Consider the following 25,203-nt stretch of genomic DNA (forward strand, 5'->3'; position numbering starts at 1 on the left):
AGATTTGCTGCTTCTGGATGTAAAGAGTGACCTATCATTGGAAGCATTTAAGCAGAAATAATTGAACATCTCTCAGAAATGTGGAAATTTTAATGTGGATATTCTAACACCAAAGTAATCATGTGAAACTGGGTTACTAGTGCTTTATCTCAACACATCTCTGGTCCCCTCACTGACTTTTTGTTTTTGGGTTGTTGTTTTTTGTTCCCCAGTTTAAACCCTACCTTCCTTGTTGATTGGAAAGGAAGTAGAAGGACTCTGATGTCTTGGAATCAGTGTTCTGTGAAGACTGGAATATCTTTGCAGGAAAATTCAAGTTATTATTGTTTGTGGGAGCATGTAGGGATGCAGAACCCTGCAGTAACCCCCTGGACTAATTTGCAAGATGGGATGGATGCAGGATAACCATAGCCAGCTTTTAGTTCTGACATTTTTGCATTATATGAAATTTAGTTGTTTCCATATCTGATTTTCCTGATAAACTGTGAGCTCCTTCAGGGACACCATGTCTGTCTTTTCTGTGTGTTCTTCCTGCATCTAGAACTTTTTGTATAGCAGCTACTTGACAATTTCCCCATAAAAAGTTTCTTAGACATGATCAGATTGTTTGTGGTATAGTTTGTATACCAAACACTAGGCTGGCATTTTTTTTAAAGATTTTATTTATTTATTCAATAGAGATAGAGACAGCCAGCGAGAGAGGGAACACAAGCAGGGGGAGTGGGAGAGGAAGAAGCAGGCTCATAGCGGAAGAGCCTGATGTGGGGCTCGATCCCAGAACACCGGGATCATGCCCTGAGCCGAAGGCAGACGCTTAACTGCTGTGCCACCCAGGCGCCCCATAGGCTGGCATTTTTTTTAACAGAGGGAAGAGGGAGTTGGCTCCCAGATTCTATTTGAGTGACACCTAAAACAGATAATATGACTATTTCTAAAAGTATCTCCCCATGACTGCCTTCATTTAAAGACAACCAGGGAGATAAGATGATACCCTTAAGAACTGAGCTTTTGACAAAGTTTCCAATGCTGGACATATTTGGGTTGATGCCTTAAGTATGAGAAGAGTGGGAGAGGTTGTGGGCATTTTCTTTAGGCAGAATGGAGGCTACTATATTGGGGAGAACTTATAAATGAGCAGGGCCTTCTCAAACTTTAAAAAAAAAAACTTCTTAAACTTTACTGATACATGTTCCAGTATGGGAGTCTCTGCTTCTCACTGTCCTCCTCACTCTTGGGAGTGGAGGCAGGGTGGTGTGAGGGGAGAGTGATGTGTTACTGGACCTTCAAGAATGGAAAAAAGAAATTCAGAGAGGCTAAGTTAGGGAGGGGGGAAAAAGAGTCCCTGGCCCAGAGGGAGATGTAGTAGAGGAGGGTGGGCCTTCTCAGGCCCTTTGGTGGACAGGTGGGTACACCTACAGTGCAGAAGCCTGGCTGTGTTTCCTGTTTCAATAGTAAGGAGGGGTAAGCGGAAGCCTGAGCCCCAGCTTCAGCAAGCACCTGTCTATTTGTCAGTCAGGCCTTCCAGAACTTCCCTGCAAATGGCCCTCCCCTCCTTTTGCTGGGATGGCTCCCAGAAAGGCACTAGGCGGGTGGAGGATAGCCTAAAATTAGCCCCTGGACCTGATCCCTAGCCTTTAGGCGGTGTTGTAAACAGTGGAAATCAAGGACCCTGCCTGCTTAGGCCTCAGGGCAAATAGGGGTTCCCTGTAGAGGGGCCACCACAGCCCAGTGCTTCACAGAGGGGCAGCAGCTGGCAGCGACCCCAGGCAGCCTGGCCTCAGGCCGAAGCCCAGTGAGTATCTGGAGCCTAGAGTTCAATGATGCTACCAGGAAGGAATGATCCCTTAGGGTTTCAGGCCCATGGACCTGTAACCACCACCCTTCATAGGTTTTTCTTGCTGGATCTGGTTTCTGGGGGTGCTTGGGAAATTGGTAGAGAAATCTGCCTAAACAGGGAAGGAGGGTTATGATGATAGCTTCCTGCTATTTCTGTCCCAACCGAATGGACCTACTTCTTAAGGGAAATTGTGGTTATACAATATAGGGAAGGTAAAGATTTGTCTTTGTGTAGATGTGTGTTATTTGTCTGTGCTGTGTGGTGCATCTGGATGGACTCAAGGGCAGAAGGGCAGAGCTCTTCAGGTTGTGGGGAGGAAGGTAAAGCTTAAAAATAGTCTACTAATGCCTAGAGGACTGTTCCAGGGCCCACTGAAACCAACCACTACCCTGTAGTTCTAAAAGTGTATTCATAGACCCAAAAGAGGGCGTTAGATAGAATTCAAAGGGTACAAAAACATGGATGAAGCAAACAGCTACCTCTTTTTACCTTGAATCTCTAACTGAAATTTACGATTTCCTTTCAAACAGCAAATGGCAGTAGTATTACCAGTTCCTATAACTTGATCACCAGAAGAAACCATATTTCATATCATATTACCCTTGTGGACCAGATCTGGAAATGTCACTTATGCTCATCATCACATAAAATTATTAATAGACCTTGGTATTTAATGTGGTTTTTTAATAATAATTTTTTATTATGTTATGTTAGTCACCATACAGTATATCCATTGTTTCCTTTATTTTTACACATGTTGCTCCATTTTTATTTTATTTATTTATTTATTTTATTTATTTATTTTTTAATAATTTTTATATGTTATATTAGTCACCATACAGTACATCCCCAGTTTTAGATGCAATGTTCCATGATTCATTATTTGCATGTAACACCCAGTGCACCATGCAATATGTGCCTTCCTTAATACCCATCACCGGCCTATCCCAATCCCCCACCGCCCTCCCCTCTGAAGCCCTCAGTTTCTTTCCCAGAGTCCACAGTCTCTCATGGTTCATTCCCACTTCTGTTTACCCCCCCCTTCATTCTTCCCTACCTTCTCCTACAGATCTTCCTATTTCTTATGTTCCCCAAATGAGTGAAACCATATGATAATTGTCTTTCTCTGCCTCACTTACTTCACTTAGCATAAACTCCTCCACTCCTGCCCATGTTGCTGCTAATGTTGTGTAATCATTCCTTCTATCCGCTGAGTAGTATTCCATTCTATAAATGGACTACATCTTCTTAATCCAGTCATCTGTTGAAGGGCATCTCGGCTTCTTCCACAATTCAGCTTTTGTGGACAATGCTGCTATGAACATTGGGGTGCATATGGCCCTTCTCTTCACTACATATGTATCTTTGGCGTAAATACCCAGTAGTGCAATTGCTGGATCATAGGGTAGCTCAATTTTTAACTTTTTAAGACACCTCCACACTGTTTTCCAGAGTGGCTGTACCAACTTGCATTCCCACCAACATTTTAAGAGGGATCCCCTTTTTCCATGTCCTCTCCAACATTTGTTGATTCCTGCCTTGTCAATTTTTGCCATTATAACTGGTGTAATGTGGTATCTCAGTATGGTTTTGATTTGAATTTCCCGGATGGCTAATGATTTTGAACATTTTTTCATGTGTGTGTTAGCCATTTGTATGTCTTCATTGGAAAAGTGTCTGTTCATATCTTCTGCCCATTTTTTTATTTGATTATTTGTTTCTCATGTATTGAATTTGAGTTCTTTGTAGATCTTGGATACTAGTCTTTTTTTTCTTTATATTCCAATAAAACTTTATTTTTTTTTCTTTTTTTTCTTTTTTTTTTTATTAATAATGATTTTTTATTATATTATGTTAGTCACCTTACAGTACATCCCCGGTTTTCGATGTAAGGCTCGATGATTAATTAGTTGTGTATAACACCCAGTGCACCATGCAATATGTGCCCTCCTTACTACCCATCACCGGTCTATCCCATTCCCCCACCCCCCTCCCCTCTGTAGCCCTCAGTTTGTTTCTCATAGTCCATAGTCTCTCATGTTTCATTCCCCCTTCTGATTACCCCCCCTTTCTTTATCCCTTTCTTCCCCTACTGATCATTCTAGTTCTTATGTTCCATAGATGAGAGAAATCATATGATAGTTGTCTTTCTCTGCTTGACTTATTTCACTAAGCATTATCTCCTCCAGTGCCGTCCATGTTGTAGCAAATGTTGAGAACTCGTTCTTTCTGATTGCTGAGTAATATTCCATTGTATATATGGACCACAACTTCTTAATCCAGTCATCTGTTGCAGGGCATCTCGGCTCCTTCCACGATTTAGCTATTGTGGACATTGCTGCTATGAACATTGGGGTGCAAATGGCCCTTCTCTTCACTACGTCTGTATCTTTGGGGTAAACACCCAGTAGTGCAATGGCTGGATCATAGGGTAGCTCAATTTTTAACTTTTTAAGGGACCTCCACACGGTTTTCCAGAGTGGCTGTACCAACTTGCATTCCCACCAACAATGTAGGAGGGATCCCCTTTCTCCACATCCTCTCCAACAATTGTTGTCTCTTGCCTTGTCTATTTTTGCCATTCTAACTGGCGTAAGGTGGTATCTCAGTGTGGTTTTGATTTGAATTTCCTTGATGGCTAATGATTTTGAACATTTTTTCATGTGTCTGTTAGCCATTTGTATGTCTTCATTGGAAAAGTGTCTGTTCATATCTTCTGCCCATTTTTTGATTTGTTTATTTGTTTCTCGTGTATTGAGTTTGAGAAGTTCTTTGTAGATCTTGGATACCAGTCCTTTATCTGTAGTGTCATTTGCAAATATTCTCCCATTCCGTGGGCTGCCTCTTAGTTTTTCTGACTGTTTCCTTGGATGTGCAGAAACTTTTAATCTTGATGAAGTCCCATAAATTCATTTTATCTTTTGTTTCTCTTGCCTTTGGGGATGTGTCATGAAAAAGGTTGCTTTGGCCGATGTCGTAGAGGTTGCTGCCTATGTTCTCCTCTAGAATTTTGATGGATTCCTGTCTCACATCGAGGTCTTTCATCCATTTGGAGTTTATTTTTGTGTATGGTGTGAGATAGTGGTCAAGTTTCATTCTTTTGCATGTAGCTGTCCAATTTTCCCAGCACCATTTATTGAAGAGACTGTCTTTTTCCCACCGGATGTTTTTTCCTGCTTTATCAAATATTAGTTGCCCAAAGAGCCGAGGGTCCATTTCTGGGCTCTCCATTCTGTTCCATTGGTCTATGTGTCTGTTTTTGTGCCAGTACCATGCTGTCTTTGTGATGACAGCTTTGTAGTACAGCTCGAAATCCGGCATTGTGATGCCCCCAGCTTTGTTTTTCCTTTTCAACAGTTCCTTGGAGATTCGGGGTCTTTTCTGGTTCCATACAAATTTAAGGACTATTTGTTCCAGTTCTTTGAAAAACATTCTCGGTATTTTGATCGGGATAGCATTGAAAGTGTAGATTGCTCTGGGTAGCATGGACATTTTAACTATGTTAATTCTTCCGATCCATGAGCATGGAATATCTTTCCATCTTTTTATGTCTTCCTCAATGTATTTTAAGAGTGATTTATAGTTTCTAGAATAAAGGTCCTTTACGTCTCTGGTTAAGTTAATTCCAAGGTAACGTATGGCTTTTGGTGCTATTGTAAATGGGATGGATTCCCTGATTTCTCTTTCTTCGGTCTCGTTATTCATGTACAGAAATGCAACTGATTTCTGAGCATTGATTTTGTATCCCGCCACGTTACTGAATTGCTCTATAACTTCTAATAGTTTGGGAGTGGCTTCTTTTGGGTTTTCCATATAGAGTATCATGTCGTCTGCGAAGAGAGACATTTTGACTTCTTCTTTGCCGATTTGAATACCTTTGATCCCTTTTTGTTGTCTGATTGCTGTTGCAAGGACTTCTAGTACTATGTTGAATAATAGTGGCGAGAGTGGGCATCCTTGTCGTGTTCCTGATCTTAAGGGAAAGGCTTCCAGCTTTTCCCCATTGAGAATAATATTTGCAGTAGGCTTTTCATAGATGGCTTTTATGAGATTGAGAAATGTACCTTCTATTCCTACACTCTGAAGGGTTTTAATCAGGAAAGGATGCTGTATTTTGTCAAATGCTTTTTCGGCATCGATTGAGAGGATCATATGGTTCCTGAGTCTTTTCTTGTTGATATGATGTATCACGCTGATTGATTTGCGAATATTGAACCACGCTTGCATCCCAGGTATGAATCCCACTTGATCGTGGTGGATAATCCTTTTAATGAACTGTTGGATTCTATTAGCAAGTATCTTGTTGAGGATTTTGGCGTCCATATTCATTAGGGAAATCGGTCTGTAATTCTCCTTTTTGAGGGGGTCTTTGCCTGGTTTGGGGATCAAGGTAATATTGGCCTCATAGAATGAGTTTGGTAGCTTTCCTTCTGTTTCTATTTTTTGAAATAGCTTTAGGAGAATAGGTATTATTTCTTCTTTGAATGTTTGGTAGAATTCCCCAGGAAAACCGTCCGGGCCAGGAGTTTTGTTATTTGGAAGGTTGTTTATCACTGACTCAATTTCTTCATAATTACTTGGCCTGTTTAAGAAATCAATTTCTTCCGGTTTCAGTCTTGGTAGTTTATAGGTTTCCAGGAAGGATTCCATCTCTTCCAGATTGCTTAGTTTATTGGCATATAGCTGTTGATAAAAATTTCTAATAATCCTTCCAATTTCAATGGTGTTCATCGTGACCTCTCCTTTTTCATTCATAATTTTAATAATCTGGCTCTTTTCTCTTTTCTTTTGGATAAGTCTTGCCAGTGGTCTGTCAATTTTATTGATTCTCTCCAAGAACCAGCTTCTAGTCCTGTTGATCTGCTCTACTGTACTTCTGGTTTCTGCTTGATTGATTTCAGCTTTAATTTTGGTCAACTGCTTCCTTGTGCGTGGATTAGGCCTGTCCCTCTGTTGCTGTTCCAGCTTCTTGAGGTGAGAATATAAAAACTGCATTTTAGATTTTTCTATTCTTTTGAGTGAGGCTTGGATGGCTATGTATTTCCCCCTTAGGACTGCCTTTGCAGTATCCCATAGGTTTTGGACTGTTGTATTTTCATTCTCATTGGTCTCCATAAATTGTTTAATTTGATTTTTGATTTCCTGGTTTATCGAGTCATTCCTGAGCAGGATGGTTCTTAGTCTCCAAGTGTTTGAGTTTCTTCCAAATTTTTCCTTGTGGTTGAGTTCCAATTTCAGAGCGTTGTGGTCTGAGAATATGCAGGGGATAATTTCAATCTTTTGGTATCGGCTGAGACCTGTTTTGTGTCCCAGAACATGGTCTATTCTTGAAAATGTTCCATGGGCATTAGAATAGAATGAGTATTCTTTGGTTCTGGGGTGTAGTGTTCTATATATATATCTAAGAGGTCCAACTCGTCGAGTATGGCATTCAAAGCCTTTGATTCTTTGCTTAGTTTTTGCCAGGGTGTTCTGTCTATTTCTGAGAGTGGAGTGTTGAGGTCCCCTACTATTAATGTATTTTTATCTATATGTCTCTTTATTCTGGTTAAGAGTTGGCTTGTGTATCTTGCTGCTCCCCTGTTGGGGGCATATATATTTATAATTGTCATATCCACTTGTTGAATACTTCCTTTAAGAATAATATAGTGCCCTTCTGCATCTCTAACTATAGTCTGTAGTTTAAAATCCAATGTATCTGATATGAGAATTGCTACCCCAGCTTTCTTTTGAGGTCCATTTGCGTGAAAGATGGTACTCCATCCCCTTACTCTCAGTCTGAATGCATCTTTGGGTTCGAAATGAGTCTCTTGTAGACAGCAAATGGATGGGTCATTTCTTTTTATCCAATCTGCAACCCTGTGGCGTTTGAAGCCAGAATTTAAACCATTAATGTTCAGGCTGAGTATTGAGAGATATGCTTTTAATTCTGCCATGTTGTCAGTAAAGTCTTTGTTTGTATTGGCTGTGACTTTCTGTTTTGTATCACTCTTGGGGCCTTTTTACTTTTATAGAACCCCCCGTAATACCTCCTGTAGGGCTGGTTTCGTGGTTACGAAATTGGCTAGTGACTGTCGATTCTGAAATGTCTTTATTTCTCCATCCATTCTGAATGACAGCCTTGCTGGATAAAGGATCCTTGGCTGCATGTTTTTCTCTGAAAGAGCTTTAAAAATGCTCCCCCAACCCTTTCTCTCATTCCAGGTCTGTGTAGACAGGTCTGACGTAATTCTGATGCCTTTGCCTTGGTACGTGAGAAATTTCTTTGCCCTGGCCGCTTTCAATACTGTATCCTTGGATCTCATATTTGCGAATTGTACTATGACGTGACGTGGCGTAGGTCTGTCATGGTTGAGCTTGTGAGGGGTCCTCTCTGCCTCTTGGACACGAGTTTTTGTTTCCCTTGCTAGATTAGGGAAGTTTTCAGCTACAATTTGTTCAAATATCTCTTCTAGGCCTCTGTTTTTCTCCACCCCCTCGGGGATGCCGATGATTCTAACATTGGATCGTTTCGTTGAGTCAGTAATCTCCCGTAGCCAACATTCGTGGGCGTGGATTTTTTTAAGACCGTCTTCTATTTTTATTTTTTCCTCTATTAACCCATCCTCCAATTCACTAACCCTTTCCTCCGCTTCCGTGACCCTGGCCGTCAGAGCCTCTAGTTTTGCCTGCATTTGGCTCATAGAATTTTTAATTTCTGTCAAATTCGCTCTCATTTCCGCCCTTAGGGATTCTATATTCTCAGTAATATTTTCCTGAATACTTTTCTCAAGTCTACTCATTATCTTGACCATTGTTACTCTGAATTCCATTTCTGATAATTTGGTTACATCCATATCCGTTACTTCTGTGGCAGAGGCCACTGACTCACTGTCTTTTCTTTGCTGGGGGGGGGGCTTCTCCTTCTTGTCATTCTGATGAAGAGAGGTTGCGGGGTTTCCAGAGCCCAAAATTATTGACTGGGTCCCAGGCCGTGCCCCTTGTTTTATAGGGATCTTAGAGATGTGGGCTTCTTCTTTAAAGATTTTATTTATTTACTTATCTGAGAGAGGGAGACAGACAGTCAGCAAGAACGAAACAGAAGCAGGGGAGTGAGAGAGGAAGAAGCAGGCTCCCAGCGTAGGAGCCCGATGAGGGACTCCTTTCCGTACGCTGGGATCACGCCCTAAGCCGGAGACAGGAGCTCAAAGACTGCACCACCCAGGTGCCTGGGTTGTGGGCTTCTTGATTTTTCAGCCTGCCTTCTGTGTTCTGGGGGAAGGGCCTGCCGCGCCGATACTCAGGCAGCCCTGTTTGGGTAGAGTCTCCGTGTCCCCTGCGAGGGAGGTTGGGGATGGGCACTCTCTGAGCCGGTATTTCCAGGCTTTTGTTCTCTGGCGGCTTTCCCTGGCGGCCGGCTATGCCTCTTCTGAGGGTCAGAGCAGCAGAGGCTGCATTGTCGCAGAACAGAGGGATTGCGTCCCGTTCTCCACTGATGTTCTGGCCACTTTAACTCTATTACTGTTGGTGCTGCTCAACCCTGCGGCGTCCCGGGATGTGCGCACCAACTCGGCGACCCTGCCCTCACTTCCAGGGCCGGCGCGTCTCTGTCCTTTGTGTTTCTAATGCCGCCAGCCACCGGCAGCCCCGTCTCTGTCCTTTGTGTTTCTAATGCCGCCAGCCACTGGCCGCCCCGCGCGCTCCCGGGTCTCCCGGTCTCAGTCTATGCCCGGTGAGCACACCTCGATTCCGGAGTTTCGTGAGAAGCCTGGTGGTGCGCGCACCCGGTTCAGGGTCTCAGTCTGCTGTTTCGCGGGTGCCGACCGCGAGTCCGCCCGCTCCCCCGTGCAGGTGGCCCGCCAGCCACCAGCCGCCCCGCGCGCTCCGGGAGTTCCCGGTCTCAGTCTGGATCCCGTGAGCACACCGGGATTCCGTTGTTCCGGGAGATGCATGGTGGCGCGCGCGTTCACGGCTCACCGGTCTCAGTCCGCTCTCTCGCGGGTGCCCTCTGTGTGTCCGCCCGCTCCCCCGTGCAGGTGGCTGCCGCTTCCCGGCGCCCAAACGCGGCGGCTCCCTCCCCCTTCCGTTTATCTTCCGATATCCGTGCACGGTTTACAGCTCCCCTCTCGGTACCTCAGTACTCAGCGCTGGAGATGTTCATTTGTAGAGATCCAGATGCATCATCCTGCGTCTCAGGCTGATTCCGTGGTTATTTAGGCTGGTCTGGTACCTATCCAGCTCGACTCAGGGGACCGGCTGAAAAAGGGGTCCCCTACTCCTCCGCCATCTTAACTCCTCTCCTCCTCCAATCTTGGATACTAGTCTTTTATCTGTAGTGTCATTTGCAAATATCTTCTCCCATTCCGTGGACTGCTTCTTACTTTTTTTGACTGTTTCCTTTGCTGTACAGGAGCTTTTGATCTTTTTATTTAAATAATAATATATTTTTATTATATTATGTTAGTCACCATACAGTATATCCCTGGTTTCTGACATAAAGCTCGATGATTCATTAGTTGCGTATAACACCCAGTGCAGTATGCAATATGTGCCCTCCTAACTACCCATCACCAGCCAATCCCATTCCCCCACCCCCCTCCCCTCTGAAGCCCTCAGTTTGTTTCTCAGAGTGCATAGTCTCTCAGGCTTCATTCCCCCTTCTGATTAACCCCCTTTCTATATCCTTTTCCTCTCTACCAATCTTCGTAGTTCTTATGTTCCATAGATGAGAGAAATCATATGATAATTGTCTTTCTCTGCTTGACTTATTTCACTTAGCATTATTTCCTCCAGTGCCGTCCATGTTGCAGAAAATGTTGAGAACTCGTTCTTTCTGATAGCTGAGTAATATTCCATTGTATATATGGACCACATCTTCTTGATCCAGTCATCTGTAGAAGGGCATCTCGGCTCCTTCCACGATTTAGCTATTGTGGACTTTGCTGCTATGAACATTGGGGTGCATATGGCCCTTCTCTTCACTACGTCTGTATCTTGGGGGTAAACACCCAGTAGTGCAATGGCTGGATCATAGGGTAGCTCAATTTTTAACTTTTTAAGGGACCTCCACACTGTTTTCCAGAGTGGCTGTACCAACTTGCATTCCCACCAACAATGTAGGAGGGACCCCCTTTCTCCACATCCTCTCCAACAATTGTTGTTTCTTGCCTTGTCAATTTTAGCCATTCTAACTGGCATAAGGTGGTATCTCAGAGTGTGGTTTTGATTTGAATTTCCCTGATGGCTAATGATTTTGAACATTTTTTCATATGTGTGTTAGCCATTTGTATGTCTTCATTGGAAAAGTGTCTGTTCATATCTTCTGCCCATTTTATGATTTGTTTAATTGCTTCTCGTGTATTGAGTTTGAGAAGTTCTTTGTAGATTTTGAACTTGATGAAGTCCCACAAGTTCATTTTTGCTTTTATTTCTCTTGCCTTTGGAGATGTGTCATGAAAAAAAGTTGCTGTGACCGAGGTCAAAGTGGTTGCAGCCTATGTTCTCCTCTAGGATTTTGATGGATTCCTGTCTCACATTGAGGTCTTTCATCCATTTGGAGTTTATCTTTGTGTATGGGGTGAGAGAGTGGTCAAGTTTCATTCTTTTGCCTATATCTTTCAAGAGTGATTTGTAGTTTCTAGAATATAGATCCTTTACGTCTCTGGTTAAGTTAATTCTGAGATAACGTATGATTTTTGGTGCTATGGTAAATGGAATGGATTCCCTAATTTCTCTTCCTTCAGTCTCATTGTTCATGCATAGAAATGCAACTGATTTCTGAGCATTGATTTTGTATTCCACCACATTACTGAGTTGCTCTGTAAGTTCTAGTAGATTAGGGGTGGAGACTTGAGTTTTCCATATGGATTATCATGTCATCTGTGAACAGAGACAGTTTGACTTCTTCTTTGCCAATTTGGATACATTTTATCCCTTTTTGTTGTCTGATTGCTGTTGCAAGGACTTCTAGTACTATGTTGAATAATAATGGAGAGAGTGGGCATCCTTGTATTGTTCCTTATCTTAAGGGAAAGGATTTCAGCTTTTCCCAATTGAGAATGATATTCGCTTTTCATAGATGGTTTTTATGATATTGAAGAATGTGCCCTCTATCCCTACACTCTGAAGGGTTTTAATCAGGAAAGGATGCTGTATTTTGTCAAATGATTTTTCTGCATCAATTGAGAGGATCATATGGTTCCTGACTCTTTTCTTTTTCATATGATCTATCACACTGATCGATTTGTGAATGTTGAACCACCCTTGCATCCCAGGGATGAATCCCACTTGGTCATGATGGATAATCCTTTTAATGTACTGTTGGATCCTATTAGCTAGGATCTTGTTGAGAATTTTGGCGTCCATATTCATCAGGGATATCGGTCTGTAATTCTCCTTTTTGATGGGGTCTTTGCCTGGTTTGGGGATCAAGGTAATACTGGCCTCATAGAATGAATTTGGTAGTTCTCCTTCTGTTTCTATTTTTTGAAACAGCTTCAGAAGAATAGGTATTATTTCTTCTTTGAATGTTTGGTAGAATTCCCCAGGGAATTCATCAGGCCCTGGACTCTTGTTTTTGGGGATGTTTTTGATCACTGCTTCAATCTCTTCATAATTAATTGGTCTGCTTAAATAATCAATTTCTTCCTGTTTCAGTATTGGTAGTTTATAGGTTTCCTGGAAGGCATCCATTTCTTCCCATTTGTTTAATTTTTGGCATAAAGCTTTTTTTCTTAAGATTTTATTTATTTATTTGACAGAGACAGAGAGAGCCAGTGAGAGAGGGAACATAAGTAGGGGGAGAGGGAGAGGAAGAAGCAGACTCCCAGTGGAGGAGCCTGATGTGGGGCTTGATCCCAGGAGCCTGGGATCATGCCCTAAGACAAAGGCAGACACTTAACTACTGAGCCATCAGGTATATTGGCATGTACATTGGCATAAAGCTGTTTATAAAATTTTCTAACGATCCTTCCAATTTCATTGGTGTTGGTTATGATCTCTCCCCTTTCATTCATAATTTTATTAGTTTGGGTCCTTTCTCTATTCTTTTGAATAATACTTGCCAGTGGCTTATCGATCTTATTTATTCTTTCAAAGAACCAGCTTCTAGTTCTGTTAATCTGCTCTACTGCACTCCTGGTTTCTTATTCATTGATCTCTGCTCTAACCTTGATCAACTGCCTTCTTGTGCATGGGTTAGGTCTATTCTTCTGTTCCAGCTCCAGCTTCTTGATGTGAGAATATAAAAACTGCATTTTAGGTTTTTCTATTCTTTTGAGTGAAGCTTGGATGGCTATGTATTTTCCCCTTAGGACTGCCTTTGCAGTGTCTCATAGGTTTTGGACCAATGAGTTTTCATTCTCTTTGGTCTCCATAAATTGTTTAAATTGATTTTTTATTTCCTGGTTTATCAAATCATTCTTGAGCAGGATGGTTCTTAGTTTCCAAGTGTTTGAGTTTTTTCCAAATTTTTCCTTGTGATTGAGTTCCAATTTCAAAGCATTGTGGTCTGAGAATATGCAGGGAATAATAAAGAACATTTATTACCATATCAGGCAGTTTAAAAAATACCTGTATTTCAATATAATTGGTTTCCTTTAATCTTATTTGTTTTATTTTATGTATTGAAAACCATTCTGAGAGAGGACAAGAGGATTAACCAAATTGCCATAGAGGTCAACGTCACAAAAAAAAAGGTTTAAAACCCCTGCCCTTTGGGGATCTGAAAGGAGATCCTTGCATAGAATGGTCACATAATAACTCTTAGCTTAATAACCACAGCAAGGTGAAGTTAGACAATAGACTAATTAGACTTTCTTATTCTATCTAATAAGACACAGTTCACTCAAGTGCCCAAGCCAGCTGGGGTCCATGACTTGATCTCCCCATGGAGGCTCATTAGTTGGGCCCTGCCATGGGCTCCTGGTATGACCTTTGTGAGAGCTTTTGCATTTCCTTCCATACTCCTTGCCCTCTTCATCTCCCTGGAACCAACCTGTCCACCACCAAATAGTAAGAGAATCCACATTGGCTGTCAGAAAATGATCTGTAAAGAAATCTTCCATGACTGAAATCCCTTGAATTCAGCATGATTCTCAAACCTGAGGATTCTGGGAGCTGCAATGTAAGTCTACTTAAAATAGGGGAAAGAGGGATGTGTTTGTTTTTCAAGTTGCAATAGAATGAACAGGATAGGCCGTAGGTTAACATGTGTCTATTTCTGGCTCTGCTATTTCCTTGATGTAAGGCACCTGCCAAATCCTTTCCTTCTCAGACTTCAGTTTTCTTCATCCACAAAATGAGGATGATATTACCTGTCCCACTACGTGAAATAGTTTGAAAAGCACAAGATTATAGGTGTGTTCTGGGTTCTTGCTAATGAGACAATTGACAATAGCAGCCATGTGACCTTAGAAAAAAATCCCTGCTCTCCTCTGAGCTTTTTGTTTTCTCTCTATAAATTAAGGGAATTAAATAATTTATTTGATGCATTCCAGCTCTGAGGTTATAGGACTTAAAGTAAGGGGGCAATAATAGAAATTGGAGACCTAGGTAATAATAATCGCTTGGTACTACAATTACTGAGTTACTGACTACTACATTCAGGTGCTATTCTAAACGCTTAACTTATTTAATTATTAATTTCCGTATTCACTCATTTAATCCTAACAATAACCCTCTGAAACATGTACTACTGTCATCCTCTCTTTACAGATGAGGTAGGCACAGAGAGATTAGGTGATCTGCTCTAGGTTACACAGCTACTAAGTAATGGAGCTGGAATTGAAGCAGAATTCAAGACCATGTCTTACCACTACTTTATATGGCTTCTTGTTCTGCAGTGGGTGTAAAACAGACCCATATAAAGGAGTTATAATACAGTGTCATGACTGCTACAGTTATATAAGAGTATGGACTCTGGAGAAACTGAGTCATCAGAAGGAAGTGCATGTGACAGAAAGAAGCATGATGTATATAGAGAGCTATTTCTTTTCCCTTATTGCTGGATCATGGGGTATAAGCAGAGGGGTAGCAGGAAGTGAGCCTGGAGATGTTGGCCAAGATTTGCTCATAAAGGACCTGTGAGCCTGGTTAAAGTATCTGGGCTATACTCTGAAAAAAAGTGGAACCATTAAGGGATTTAAAACAGGGGATTGACACAGACCATATTTGCATTTTTAAATGATCGCTTTATCTATGATGTGGAGAAAATACTGAGACAGCTAGGAGACTACTACAACAGTCAACAGAAAGAATGATAGCAGCTTAGGTAAAGCACTGGCAATGGGGATAAGTCTGAAGGAGGTGGTCTGTAGAGGTCTCTAGGGAGTAAAATCCATAGGATTTGATGAACAATTGGATGAAAGTGGGACAGAGAGATAAGAGGACCGACATGAGTCTTGGGTTTCTGGTTTGGTTGACCAGGTGGATAGTGAGAAACACATATGGATCAAGTTTGGTGATGATGGTGATTTTAGTGGTGGTGTGATACTACTGACTTTGAAGTACCTGAAGAAACTCAGTGAATACATCCTTTTTGCTGAAAAGAGAGCTGGGCAGCTTGGAGTGATAAACTTGAAATCATCAGAATTAACGTGAGAACTGCAGCTCTGGGACTGGAAAAAAGAGGATCAAGAAGACAACAAAGGGGAGCATAACTATTTCAGGGTAGAACACCGGGGAGAAAAATCAGGAGAGTGTGCTGGTCAGGAAACCAAGGGCAGAGTATGTAGGAGAAAGTGGTCAGTGGGGACAGATGTACCAGGAAGGTTACAGAAGGAAAGATCTGAGAATCAGCCAGCAGATTTAACCACAAGGATGACTTTTTAAAGAACTATCTCAGTGTGTGACTGAGGAAGAGTGGAGTCAGACTGCAGAGGGTGAAGAAATGAATGGGAGATAGGGAAATAGATGGTAGACAACTTTTTGGATATGTTCAGAGGAAAAAAGAGAGATGAAGAGAAATGTGACTAGAGTGTGACAAAGGACCATAGAAGTGTTTTGTTTCCTAAGATGGTTGAGGGGAAGGAGCCATTGAGGAGGTTAAAGGGGCAGAGAGAGGAAACTCACCTTTTAAAGACCTAATATATGGTAGCTTTTTTCCTCTGAACAGCCCCATGAAGCAGGGACTATCATTTCTGTCTTGTAGATGAAGAAACTGAGTCTAAAAGAAGGGAAGAGATTTTCCCAAGTCTTCTCAGGTAGGAACTGGGGGTGCTGAGTTGCAAACTAAGGTCTGTCTGATTTCTAAAATCCTCTACTTATTATTGCATACCTCAAATGAATAAATAATAAGACCATATATGGAGTTGATGCTAGTGGGTGAGGAGGGGCCTAAAGTTGAGGGAGACCCCACCCACCCACCTCACAGGTTTTTTTTTTTCCTATGAGGTATGTACCTGAGGTCCCAGGCTAACAAAGAGGGGTGGAGATAGACAGTGAATAAAAGGAGGTGTGTGGCCCTGAGACCGTGGCTGCAGGGTATGGGAGAGTAGGGAGACTTGAGCTCTGAAAAACCTATGAGCTTGCCCTGATGACATTACAAACTGAGGTGGGTGACTTTGGCTTTGGAGCACTAGGAACAAGACAGGTAATGTCAAGGGGTTAAGTCAGTTATTGGGCCGTGGCTAATTTTATAAGGCCTGAGGATAATGGTGAGAGAAGAGTTGAGGGATGAGGCAAGGCTCTAAGCTTGGTGGGGCAGAGATGATGGGAAAAGGTTTGACCCAAAGGGATGGGGAATCCATGGGATCCAAGGAGATGCTGGGAATCAAAGGGACTTCTGTATTGAAGTGGTCCTGGGGGTAAACCAGTTGTCCACCAAAGAGGACTTGCCCTGAAAATTACTATTTCCAGCCATATCTTTGATTTCATTTTACTTGAAGTGTTCTTTGTAATGTCACCTCTTTATTTAATCAGCAAATGTCTTTCAACATCCATTTCCTGTGTAGCTCTGTTGCCTGAAGCATGGGGCCTGAGTCTGAGGGAATATCACATATAAAGGACTGTGAGGAGGTTGAACTTCATCTAAAAGGCTGACAGGTGGAATTGAGGGCCTGCCCCATGAGACTAATGTCAGAATGCTTAGGGATGACAACTTGACACCACAGAACAACATTCTGCTGGCCTAGCAACTGCCAGACCAGAGCCATCTCATTAGTCCACACATTCTGAACTAAGGAAAATGCCTCTACCAAATCCCCAGTCATGATATCGGTCCTACTGGGAGTGGAGGAATATAAGATGGATACAGCATTCCTTATCTTGGAGTTTACACACTGAAGCACAGATAAGTGCAAATGTAGTGTGAAAGTTCATAGCTAAAGTCTAGTTGTGATCCTTTGGAATTCCTGAGCAAGAGGAGAAGACTAGGGAAGGCTTCCCAGAAGTAGGAATTTGAAGGTCAATCAGAACAGCATATGCATTATTTAGTTATTGTAAATAATGCTGCTATAAACACAGGGGTGCATGGATCCCTCTGAATTAGTGTTTTTGTATTTTTTGTGTAAATACCCAGTAGTGCGATTACTGGATTGTAGGGTAGGTCTAGTTTTAAATTTCTTTTTTTTTATAATGATTTTTTATTATATTATGTTAGTCACCATACAGTACATCTCCGGTTTTCGATGTAAGGCTCGATGATTCATTAGTTGTGTATAACACCCAGTGCACCATGCAATATGTGCCCTCCTTACTACCCATCACCAGCCTATCCCATTCCCCCACCCCCTCCCCTCTGTAGCCCTCAGTTTGTTTCTCATAGTCCATAGTCTCTCATGTTTCATTCCCCCTTCTGATTACCCCCCCTTTCTTTATCCCTTTCTTCCCCTACTGATCATTCTAGTTCTTATGTTCCATAGATGAGAGAAATCATATGATAGTTGTCTTTCTCTGCTTGACTTATTTCACTTAGCATTATCTCCTCCAGTGCCGTCCATGTTGTAGCAAATGTTGAGAACTCGTTCTTTCTGATTGCTGAGTAATATTCCATTGTATATATGGACCACAACTTCTTAATCCAGTCATCTGTTGCAGGGCATCTCGGCTCCTTCCACGATTTAGCTATTGTGGACATTGCTGCTATGAACATTGGGGTGCATATGGCCCTTAATAATGGAAGCAGCTCAAGTGTCCATCCATAGATGAATGGATAAAGAAGATGTGGTATATATGCACCATGGAATATTATTCATCCATAAAAAAGAATGAAATCTTGCCATTTGCAATGACATGGCTGGAGCTACAGAGTATAATGCTGAGTGAGATAAGTCAGTCAGAGAAAGACAAATACTACATAATCTCACTCTTATGTGGAATTTAAGAACTAAAACAAATGAGCAGAAGAAAAAAAGAGAGAGAGAAACAAACCAAGAAACAGACTCTTAACTACAGAGAACAAACTGATGGTCACCAGAGGGGAGGTAGGTGGGGAGATGGGTGATGGGGTGAAATAGGTGATGGGGATTAAGGAGGACACTTGTTGTGATGAGCACTGGGTGCTGTATGGAAGTGTTGAATCACTATATTGTACACCTGAAACTAACATTATACTGAATGTTCACTATACTGGAATTAAAATTAAAAAAAAAAAAAGAACAGCATATGCAAAGGCACCAAGCTGTGAAATGGCCTGATCTGTTTTAAAAGTCATCTCTGAGACTATGGACTCTGGGAAACAAACTGAGGGCTTCAGAGGGGAGGGGGGTAGGAGATTGGGATAAGCTGGTGATGGGTATTAAGGAGGGCACATATTGCATGGAGCACTGGGTGTTATATGCAAATAATGAATCATGGAACACTACATCAAAACTAAGGATGTACTGTATGGTGACTAACATAACATAATAAAAATTATTATAAAAAAATAGAAGGCATCTCTGAGACCTAAAATAAGATGGAGTAGGAATTGGAAGAAGGGGGCCCATGAATGAAGAGCCTGATGGTGAAGGGTGGGGGCAAGGGCTAGCATCCAGGTTTTTGATGTGGACCTTCAGTCTCCCCCCAATATTTTTCACCCACAGACCTAGCATATCCTCCTGCTCATAATGAGAATAGTTCTGCTCCAATCAATCAAGATGAACCTCATGGACATCACCAAGATTTTCTCCCTCCTGCAGCCCGACAAGGAGGAGGAGGACACCGACATGGGGGAGAAGCAGGCTCTCAATCAAGCAGTATATGACAACGACTCCTATACCTTGGACCAGCTTTTGTGCCAGGAGCGTTACAAGCGTTTCATCAACAGTAGAAGTGGCTGGGGTGTTCCTGGGACACCCTTGCGCTTGGCTGCTTCTTATGGCCACCTCAGCTGTTTGCAGGTCCTCCTGGCACATGGTGCTGATGTTGACAGTTTGGATGTCAAGGCACAGACACCACTTTTTACTGCTGTCAGTCATGGCCATCTGGACTGTGTGCGTGTGCTTTTGGAAGCTGGTGCCTGTCCTGGTGGTAGCATCTACAACAACTGTTCTCCTGTACTCACAGCTGCCCGTGATGGTGCTGCTGCCATCCTTCAGGAACTCCTGGTCCATGGTGCAGAGGCCAATGTCAAGGCTAAACTACCAGTCTGGGCATCAAACATAACTTCATGTTCTGGCCCCCTCTATTTGGCTGCAGTCTATGGGCACCTTGACTGTTTTCGCCTGCTTTTGATGCATGGGGCAGACCCTAACTACAACTGTACTGACCAGCACCTATTGGCTCGTGTCCCACAGCCCCGCACCCTCCTCGAAATCTGTCTCCACCATAATTGTGAACCAGAGTACATCCAACTGTTAATTGATTTTGGTGCTAACATCTACCTTCCATCTCTCTCCCTAGACCTGAACTTGCAAGATGATAAAGGCACTGCATTGCTGCTACAGGCCCGAGGTGAGTTTCAAGTAGCTCAGCTCCATGGGCCTTCTGGCTTTGAGGTCCAAGGGCCACAAATCACCCTCCAAGCCTATCCTTCTAGGATGAGTTGGAGAAACTACCACCTTCTTCCCTCTCCTAGGACCCCAGTGGAGAAGTTACAGATTCCTTATTAGGGAAGGGTTCACTAAGATAAGGTGGGGGGTAGTACTAGCAGCATTTCTGGTTCTGGCTCTGCTAATGACTGTTTTGTGTCCTTGAGCACGCCCTATCTAGGCCTCAGTGTGATCCTATTGGCACCATGCATTGAGGACAGAGTGGGGGGAATTTCTTAGAAGGGAGAAAGCAATTAGGGCTGCAGGAGCCAGGGCAGGGTGGATGCAGGCTTGGGTGGGAGAATTACACTAGGAATTGCTTCTTATGACCTGTTTCTCCTCACTGTAGCCACTCCACGGTCATTACTATCACAGGCCCGTTTAGTTATCCGCAGAGCTCTGGGCCAGGCCAGCCAACCACAAGCCATCGACCAACTGGATATTCCCCCTGTGTTGATTAGTTATCTCAAACACCAACTGTAATCTTGCAGCCTTACCAGAAACACACAATGCCTACAAAAACACCTGGGGATCCAGGTAGCTGGAGGAAACTACAGCTCCACCTATTCACCCAGAGCTGCTCTCCTATATTATCCTCCACAATATGATCCTCATCAAAATAAATCCTGGTGGCTGCTCTCTTGTATTATCCTCCACAATAAAATCCTCATCAAAATAAATCCTGGAGGCTTCTATGACTACTATATGTGTGGGGGTATGGGGGTTCACTGGGTAAAGGGGTTTGGTTGGCCAAGGGGAAGGATGGTAATTATCTGTCATTTGGCAGGCATAGGAGTCCTGGCCATTGAAAGAGGAAAAAAAAGTAACCCAATAGCTCCACCTCCTTCAAGATTCTCAAGAAAATTTAGAGCTGTGTTTTGCTTAGAAGCAAGGTCCTGAAGAATCCAAGAGGATGGAAGGGTAGCATCTGTTTGCCCAACCTTGTACCTCCATTCACTTCTCTGGCTGCTACAAGGCACCCTTTCTGGGGCTGTCACCCAACCCCCTATTCCTTTGAGTCAAGTAACTAAGGATCCTCCCATTCATTCACCTTGAATCATAGACTGCATTCCCACTAGTCCAGTTTATAGTCAAGATCTAACTGGGAAAAAAAACTACCAAATATTTATAGCAGAGAATTTAATGCAGATAGGAAATATGTTACATAGAGGATAGGTTGAGAAGACAAGCAGGACAGGAAGCTAACCCAGAGATTAGTTACAGCAGGATGCCAACACCATCCATACTCTGAAGAGTTGAGGGAGGAGTTATGGTCAGAGTTCAGGGACAGGGGTCACCTGATGGAAAGCAGAATCGTAGACTTGTCCACAAGTGCTTAGAACCGTAGAAGAAAGACACTGTACAAACTAGAAGAAAGAAATACCCTCCCCTTTTACTCATTGCTGCCCTTCAGTCTGCCTCCAATGTCAACTCTCATTGGGGAAAACTAGAAGTCAACTAATATGAGAGCTTGGGAAACACAGCCTACAGGGGTCAGCCCCCTTGCCGCATAGGGAAGAGCAAAGGAAGGTGAAGAAGGGAGGGACAGTGGGAAAAAGTGGTATGATCTGAGCCAGGAGCTGGGATCGCACAGTAGTAGAATTGGAAGTATATTGACATTGAGAGCCACAGAAGAGACACTGCAGAGAAACCACCAGAGACACAAAAGGCAGAGGCTAAACACGGTTTCTCCATTTTTTCTAATCTCTCACCCAGTGTCTCATTGAACCTAGCCAGATGATTGATGAGGGGACCTGGGAAATGCATCTTACAGTGGTCAGTACCCCCATGATGTGGAGAAGAGCAGGAGAAGGAGGCAAACGTGCTCTAAGCCAGCACAGATAACCACCCAAATTCATATCTAGCATTCTACAGTACCTTCTTGTATTTCTCCTGCATAGCTGTGGGTGGGGATGTCGGTAAACAGTGAAAGAGACACAAGATGAAGGAGTGGAGGAGGAGAGCCCAGATAACCTTTAGATGTTTAGAGCTTTTCCTAGGAGCTGCCTTGACAGTCCTTCTACATCATGATCTCCTATTATGAGGAAATGGAGGTAGGGAATAAGGTCTTGAGCTGACTTGCCTCTCCCCTCCTTATCTCCCCCACTCTCCCTAGCATCTAGTGCCTGAGAGACTTCAGGAAGGAAGGTAAGAAAATTGAACATCTATCTCCATAGTCCTGTTCCACTCAGCTTCCAGACTTTCATTCCTGTTTTGAAGAGTAATGCAACCATTTATCTACAAGGAACAAAAGAACAGAAGGACTTAGCTATAAGCACAGAGAGGGGGTTTCAGGGAAGACAGCCCTAGCTCTGTTTTACCTTTCTTTCAATCTGGGCTCCTGAGGAATGAACTGTCCAGGACCCCATGCTTGGCTCTGTCCCCCATCTCCTTAGGGCCCTTGGGGATTTGGAGTCAACTTCAGCAGCTTCATCTGCTATAGGCCCCTGAGAAACTACACCCTTCAAATGGGGCCTGGCCAGGGTGGCCTCTCCTGTGGCATCTGGGACACAGATTCTCTGGCTGACCCATGAAAGCATGTAGATACTCTGGGTATTTTATTTTATTTTTTTTATTTTTTTAAAGATTTATTTATTTTTTTAAGAGAGTGGGGGGAGGGGTAGAGGGTGAAGGAGAATATCAAGCAGACTCTGTGCTGTGTGCAGAGCTGGACGTGGGGCTTGATCCCAGGACCCCGAGATCATGACCGGAGCTGAAATTAAGAGTCAGACACTTAACCGACTGTGCCACCTAGGCACCCCTGAAACTCTATACTTATTAAACAATAGTTCCCCATTCTCCCCTTCCATCCTCCTCTGGCAACCACCATTATACTTGCCATCTTTATAATTTTGACTAAATAACTCTGGGCATTTTAAAAGGAATTGCATTTGAGAAGGATGTAAGAGCATACCAAATTCTCTCCAGACTACCCCTAGCTGTTATTTTTCCAGTTACCTGTGTTGCTGGTGAGCAGAGACAATCTCATGGCTTGGTGCCTTAGTTTCTTCCCCTCCCCAGGCCTGACCATTCCCATTTGAACAATAGGCCAGGGGTTGGAATGGGTCATCTCAAATTCTGATGACAAATCTTCTGAGGCAACATTCACTAGGAGTCATGAGGAGGAGGAAGAGGCAGAGATGATGTGTCTATTCCTGAAGTGATATCCCCCCCCTTGGCCTTTAGTTTCTTGTTGGCATTGGCCCCAGGTGATAACTCAGTCTCCCCACCACCACACTCCCACTTCCCCTGACTATAACCACCAGTTTCCAGGAAACCATATCTTAACCCTTTCAGGTGAGCTAGACCACTTCCTTCCCTCCTTCTCTCCCTCTCTCTCCCTGACTCCTCCTAACCTCCATTTCTTTCCCTCCTTGCCTCCCTCTCCCTCTTTTCCTCCCTTCCTTCCTGGCATTGTCATGAATCTGGGTCTGGCTCAGCTCTGCACATGCCACTGATCAGTTTGTGTTCTCTCCTGCAATGTGAAAATTCTTTTGCTTTATTCAGAAAGGTGGACCTTAAAGACTAGATCCAAAGTGCAAAATGGCTCACTGAACTTCAGACACCAGAGAGATCCCCCTCAGTTGCTAACAGGAAAAGTCTGATGGAAGAGGTTGTACTTGATCTTGGCCTTGAATGGTGGAAAAAGTTTTAATCAGTAGAGAGGGAAAAAAGGTATGAGAGGAGGGAACTCTGTGAGCAAAGACACAGAAGTAGGAAAAATGAGGCCAGTTGCTTGGCTAACCAGTTTAGTTTGGTTCAAGTTCAATGTATTTGAACAAGAGTTAGGCTGGGGACTATACTGGAGAGGGCCCTGAATATTCTGGTATTTTGAACTTAAAGATATCAATTTTTAGAATGGGGTATGCACAGTCATAGGAATGACTTGTTGAATATATGGAGAACATGTTTCCTGATTTCCCAGGGAAAATCTGGCATCATTATTTTTTAAATTGAGATATAATGACACACAACATTTTATTAGTTGCAGATGTACAACATTCCTTCAATATTGGTGTATATTATGGAATGATCACCACAATGTCTAGTTAACATCCATAACCATACATAGTTACAAAACATTTCCTTTTTTGTGTGTGTGTGTGTCACAGATTTTATTAAAACTTTTTTCTTTTCTTTTTTTTAATGTTTTTTTATTATATTATGTTAGTCGCCATACAGCACATCCCTGGTTTCTGATGTAAAGTTCGATGATTCATTAGTTGCGCATAACACCCAGGGCACAATGCAATACGTGCCCTCCTTTACTACCCATCACCAGCCTATCCCATTCCCCCACCCCCCCTCTCCTCTGAAGCCCTCAGTTTGTTTCTCAGAGTCCATAGTCTCTCAGGATTCATTCCCCCTTCTGATTAACCCCCTTTCTATATCCCTTTATTCTCTACCGATCTTCCTAGTTCTTATGTTCCATAGATGAGAGAAACCATATGATAATTGTCTTTCTCTGCTTGACTTATTTCACTTAGCATTATTTCCTCCGGTGCCATCCATGTTGCAGCAAATGTTGAGAACTCATTCCTTCTGATAGCTGAGTAATATTCCATTGTATATATGGACCACAACTTCTTAATCCAGTCATCTGTTGAAGGGCATCTCGGCTCCTTCAACGATTTAGCTATTGTGGACAATGCTGCTATGAACATTGGTGTGCATATGGCCCTTCTCTTCACTACGTCTATATCTTGGGGGTAAACACCCAGTAGTGCAATGTCTGGGTCATAGGGTAGCTCAATTTTTAACTTTTTAAGGGACCTCCACACTGTTTTCCAGAGTGGCTGTACCAACTTGCATTCCCACCAACAGTGTAGGAGGGATCCCCTTTCTCCACATCCTCTCCAACAATTGTTGTTTCTTGCCTTGTCTATTTTTGCCATTCTAACTGGCATAAGGTGGTATCTCAGTGTGGTTTGGATTTGAATTTCCCTGATGGCTATTGATTTTGAACATTTTTTCATGTGTCTGTTAGCCATTTGTATGTCTTCATTGGAAAAGTGTCTGTTCATATCTTTTGCCCATTTTTTGATTTGTTTATTTGTTTCTCGTGTATTGAGTTTGAGAAGTTCTTTGTAAATCTTGGATACCAGTCTTTTATCTGTAGTGTCATTTGCAAATATATTCTCCCATTCCATAGGCTGCCTCTTAGTTTTTTTTAATGTTTCCTTGGCTGTGCAGAAGCTTTTTATCTTGATGAAGTCCCATAAGTTCATTTTATCTTTTGTTTCTCTTGCCTTTGGAGATGTGTCACGAAAAAGTTTGCTTTGGTCGATGTCATAGAGGTTGTTGCCTATGTTCTCCTCTGGGATTCTGATGGATTCCTGTCTCACATCGAGGTCTTTCATCCATTTGGAGTTTATCTTTGTGTGTGGTGTGAGAGAGTGGTCAAGATTCATTCTTTTGCATGTAGCTGTCCAATTTTCC

At 42.8% G+C, this 25,203-nt stretch overlaps 1 protein-coding gene across 4 annotated transcripts in view; it reads left to right on the forward strand.

The window, feature by feature from the left end:
* The first annotated feature begins 1,625 nt into the window (after positions 1 to 1,625).
* ASB12 (ankyrin repeat and SOCS box containing 12) overlaps positions 1,626 to 25,203 on the forward strand; it is a 29,051-nt gene continuing 5,473 nt past the window's right edge. The window contains exons 1-4 of one of the 4 annotated variants that reach the window (XM_045803884.2): positions 1,626 to 1,792; positions 15,966 to 16,017; positions 18,838 to 19,687; positions 20,114 to 20,444. In XM_045803884.2, coding sequence (XP_045659840.2) covers positions 18,862 to 19,687; positions 20,114 to 20,247 — 960 coding nt within the window. In that variant the 5' untranslated portion in view covers positions 1,626 to 1,792; positions 15,966 to 16,017; positions 18,838 to 18,861 and the 3' untranslated portion in view covers positions 20,248 to 20,444. Of the gene's footprint in view, positions 1,793 to 15,965; positions 16,018 to 18,837; positions 19,688 to 20,113; positions 20,445 to 21,880; positions 21,913 to 25,203 lie in introns of those variants that run through there. The other 3 variants (XM_087859527.1, XM_045803885.2, XM_087859528.1) reach the window with 3 other exon arrangements.

The sequence above is a fragment of the Ursus americanus genome, chromosome X (assembly GCF_024610735.1).
Source record: "Ursus americanus isolate L20-20 chromosome X, mUrsAme1.1.p, whole genome shotgun sequence".
Lineage (NCBI taxonomy): Eukaryota > Metazoa > Chordata > Mammalia > Carnivora > Ursidae > Ursus > Ursus americanus.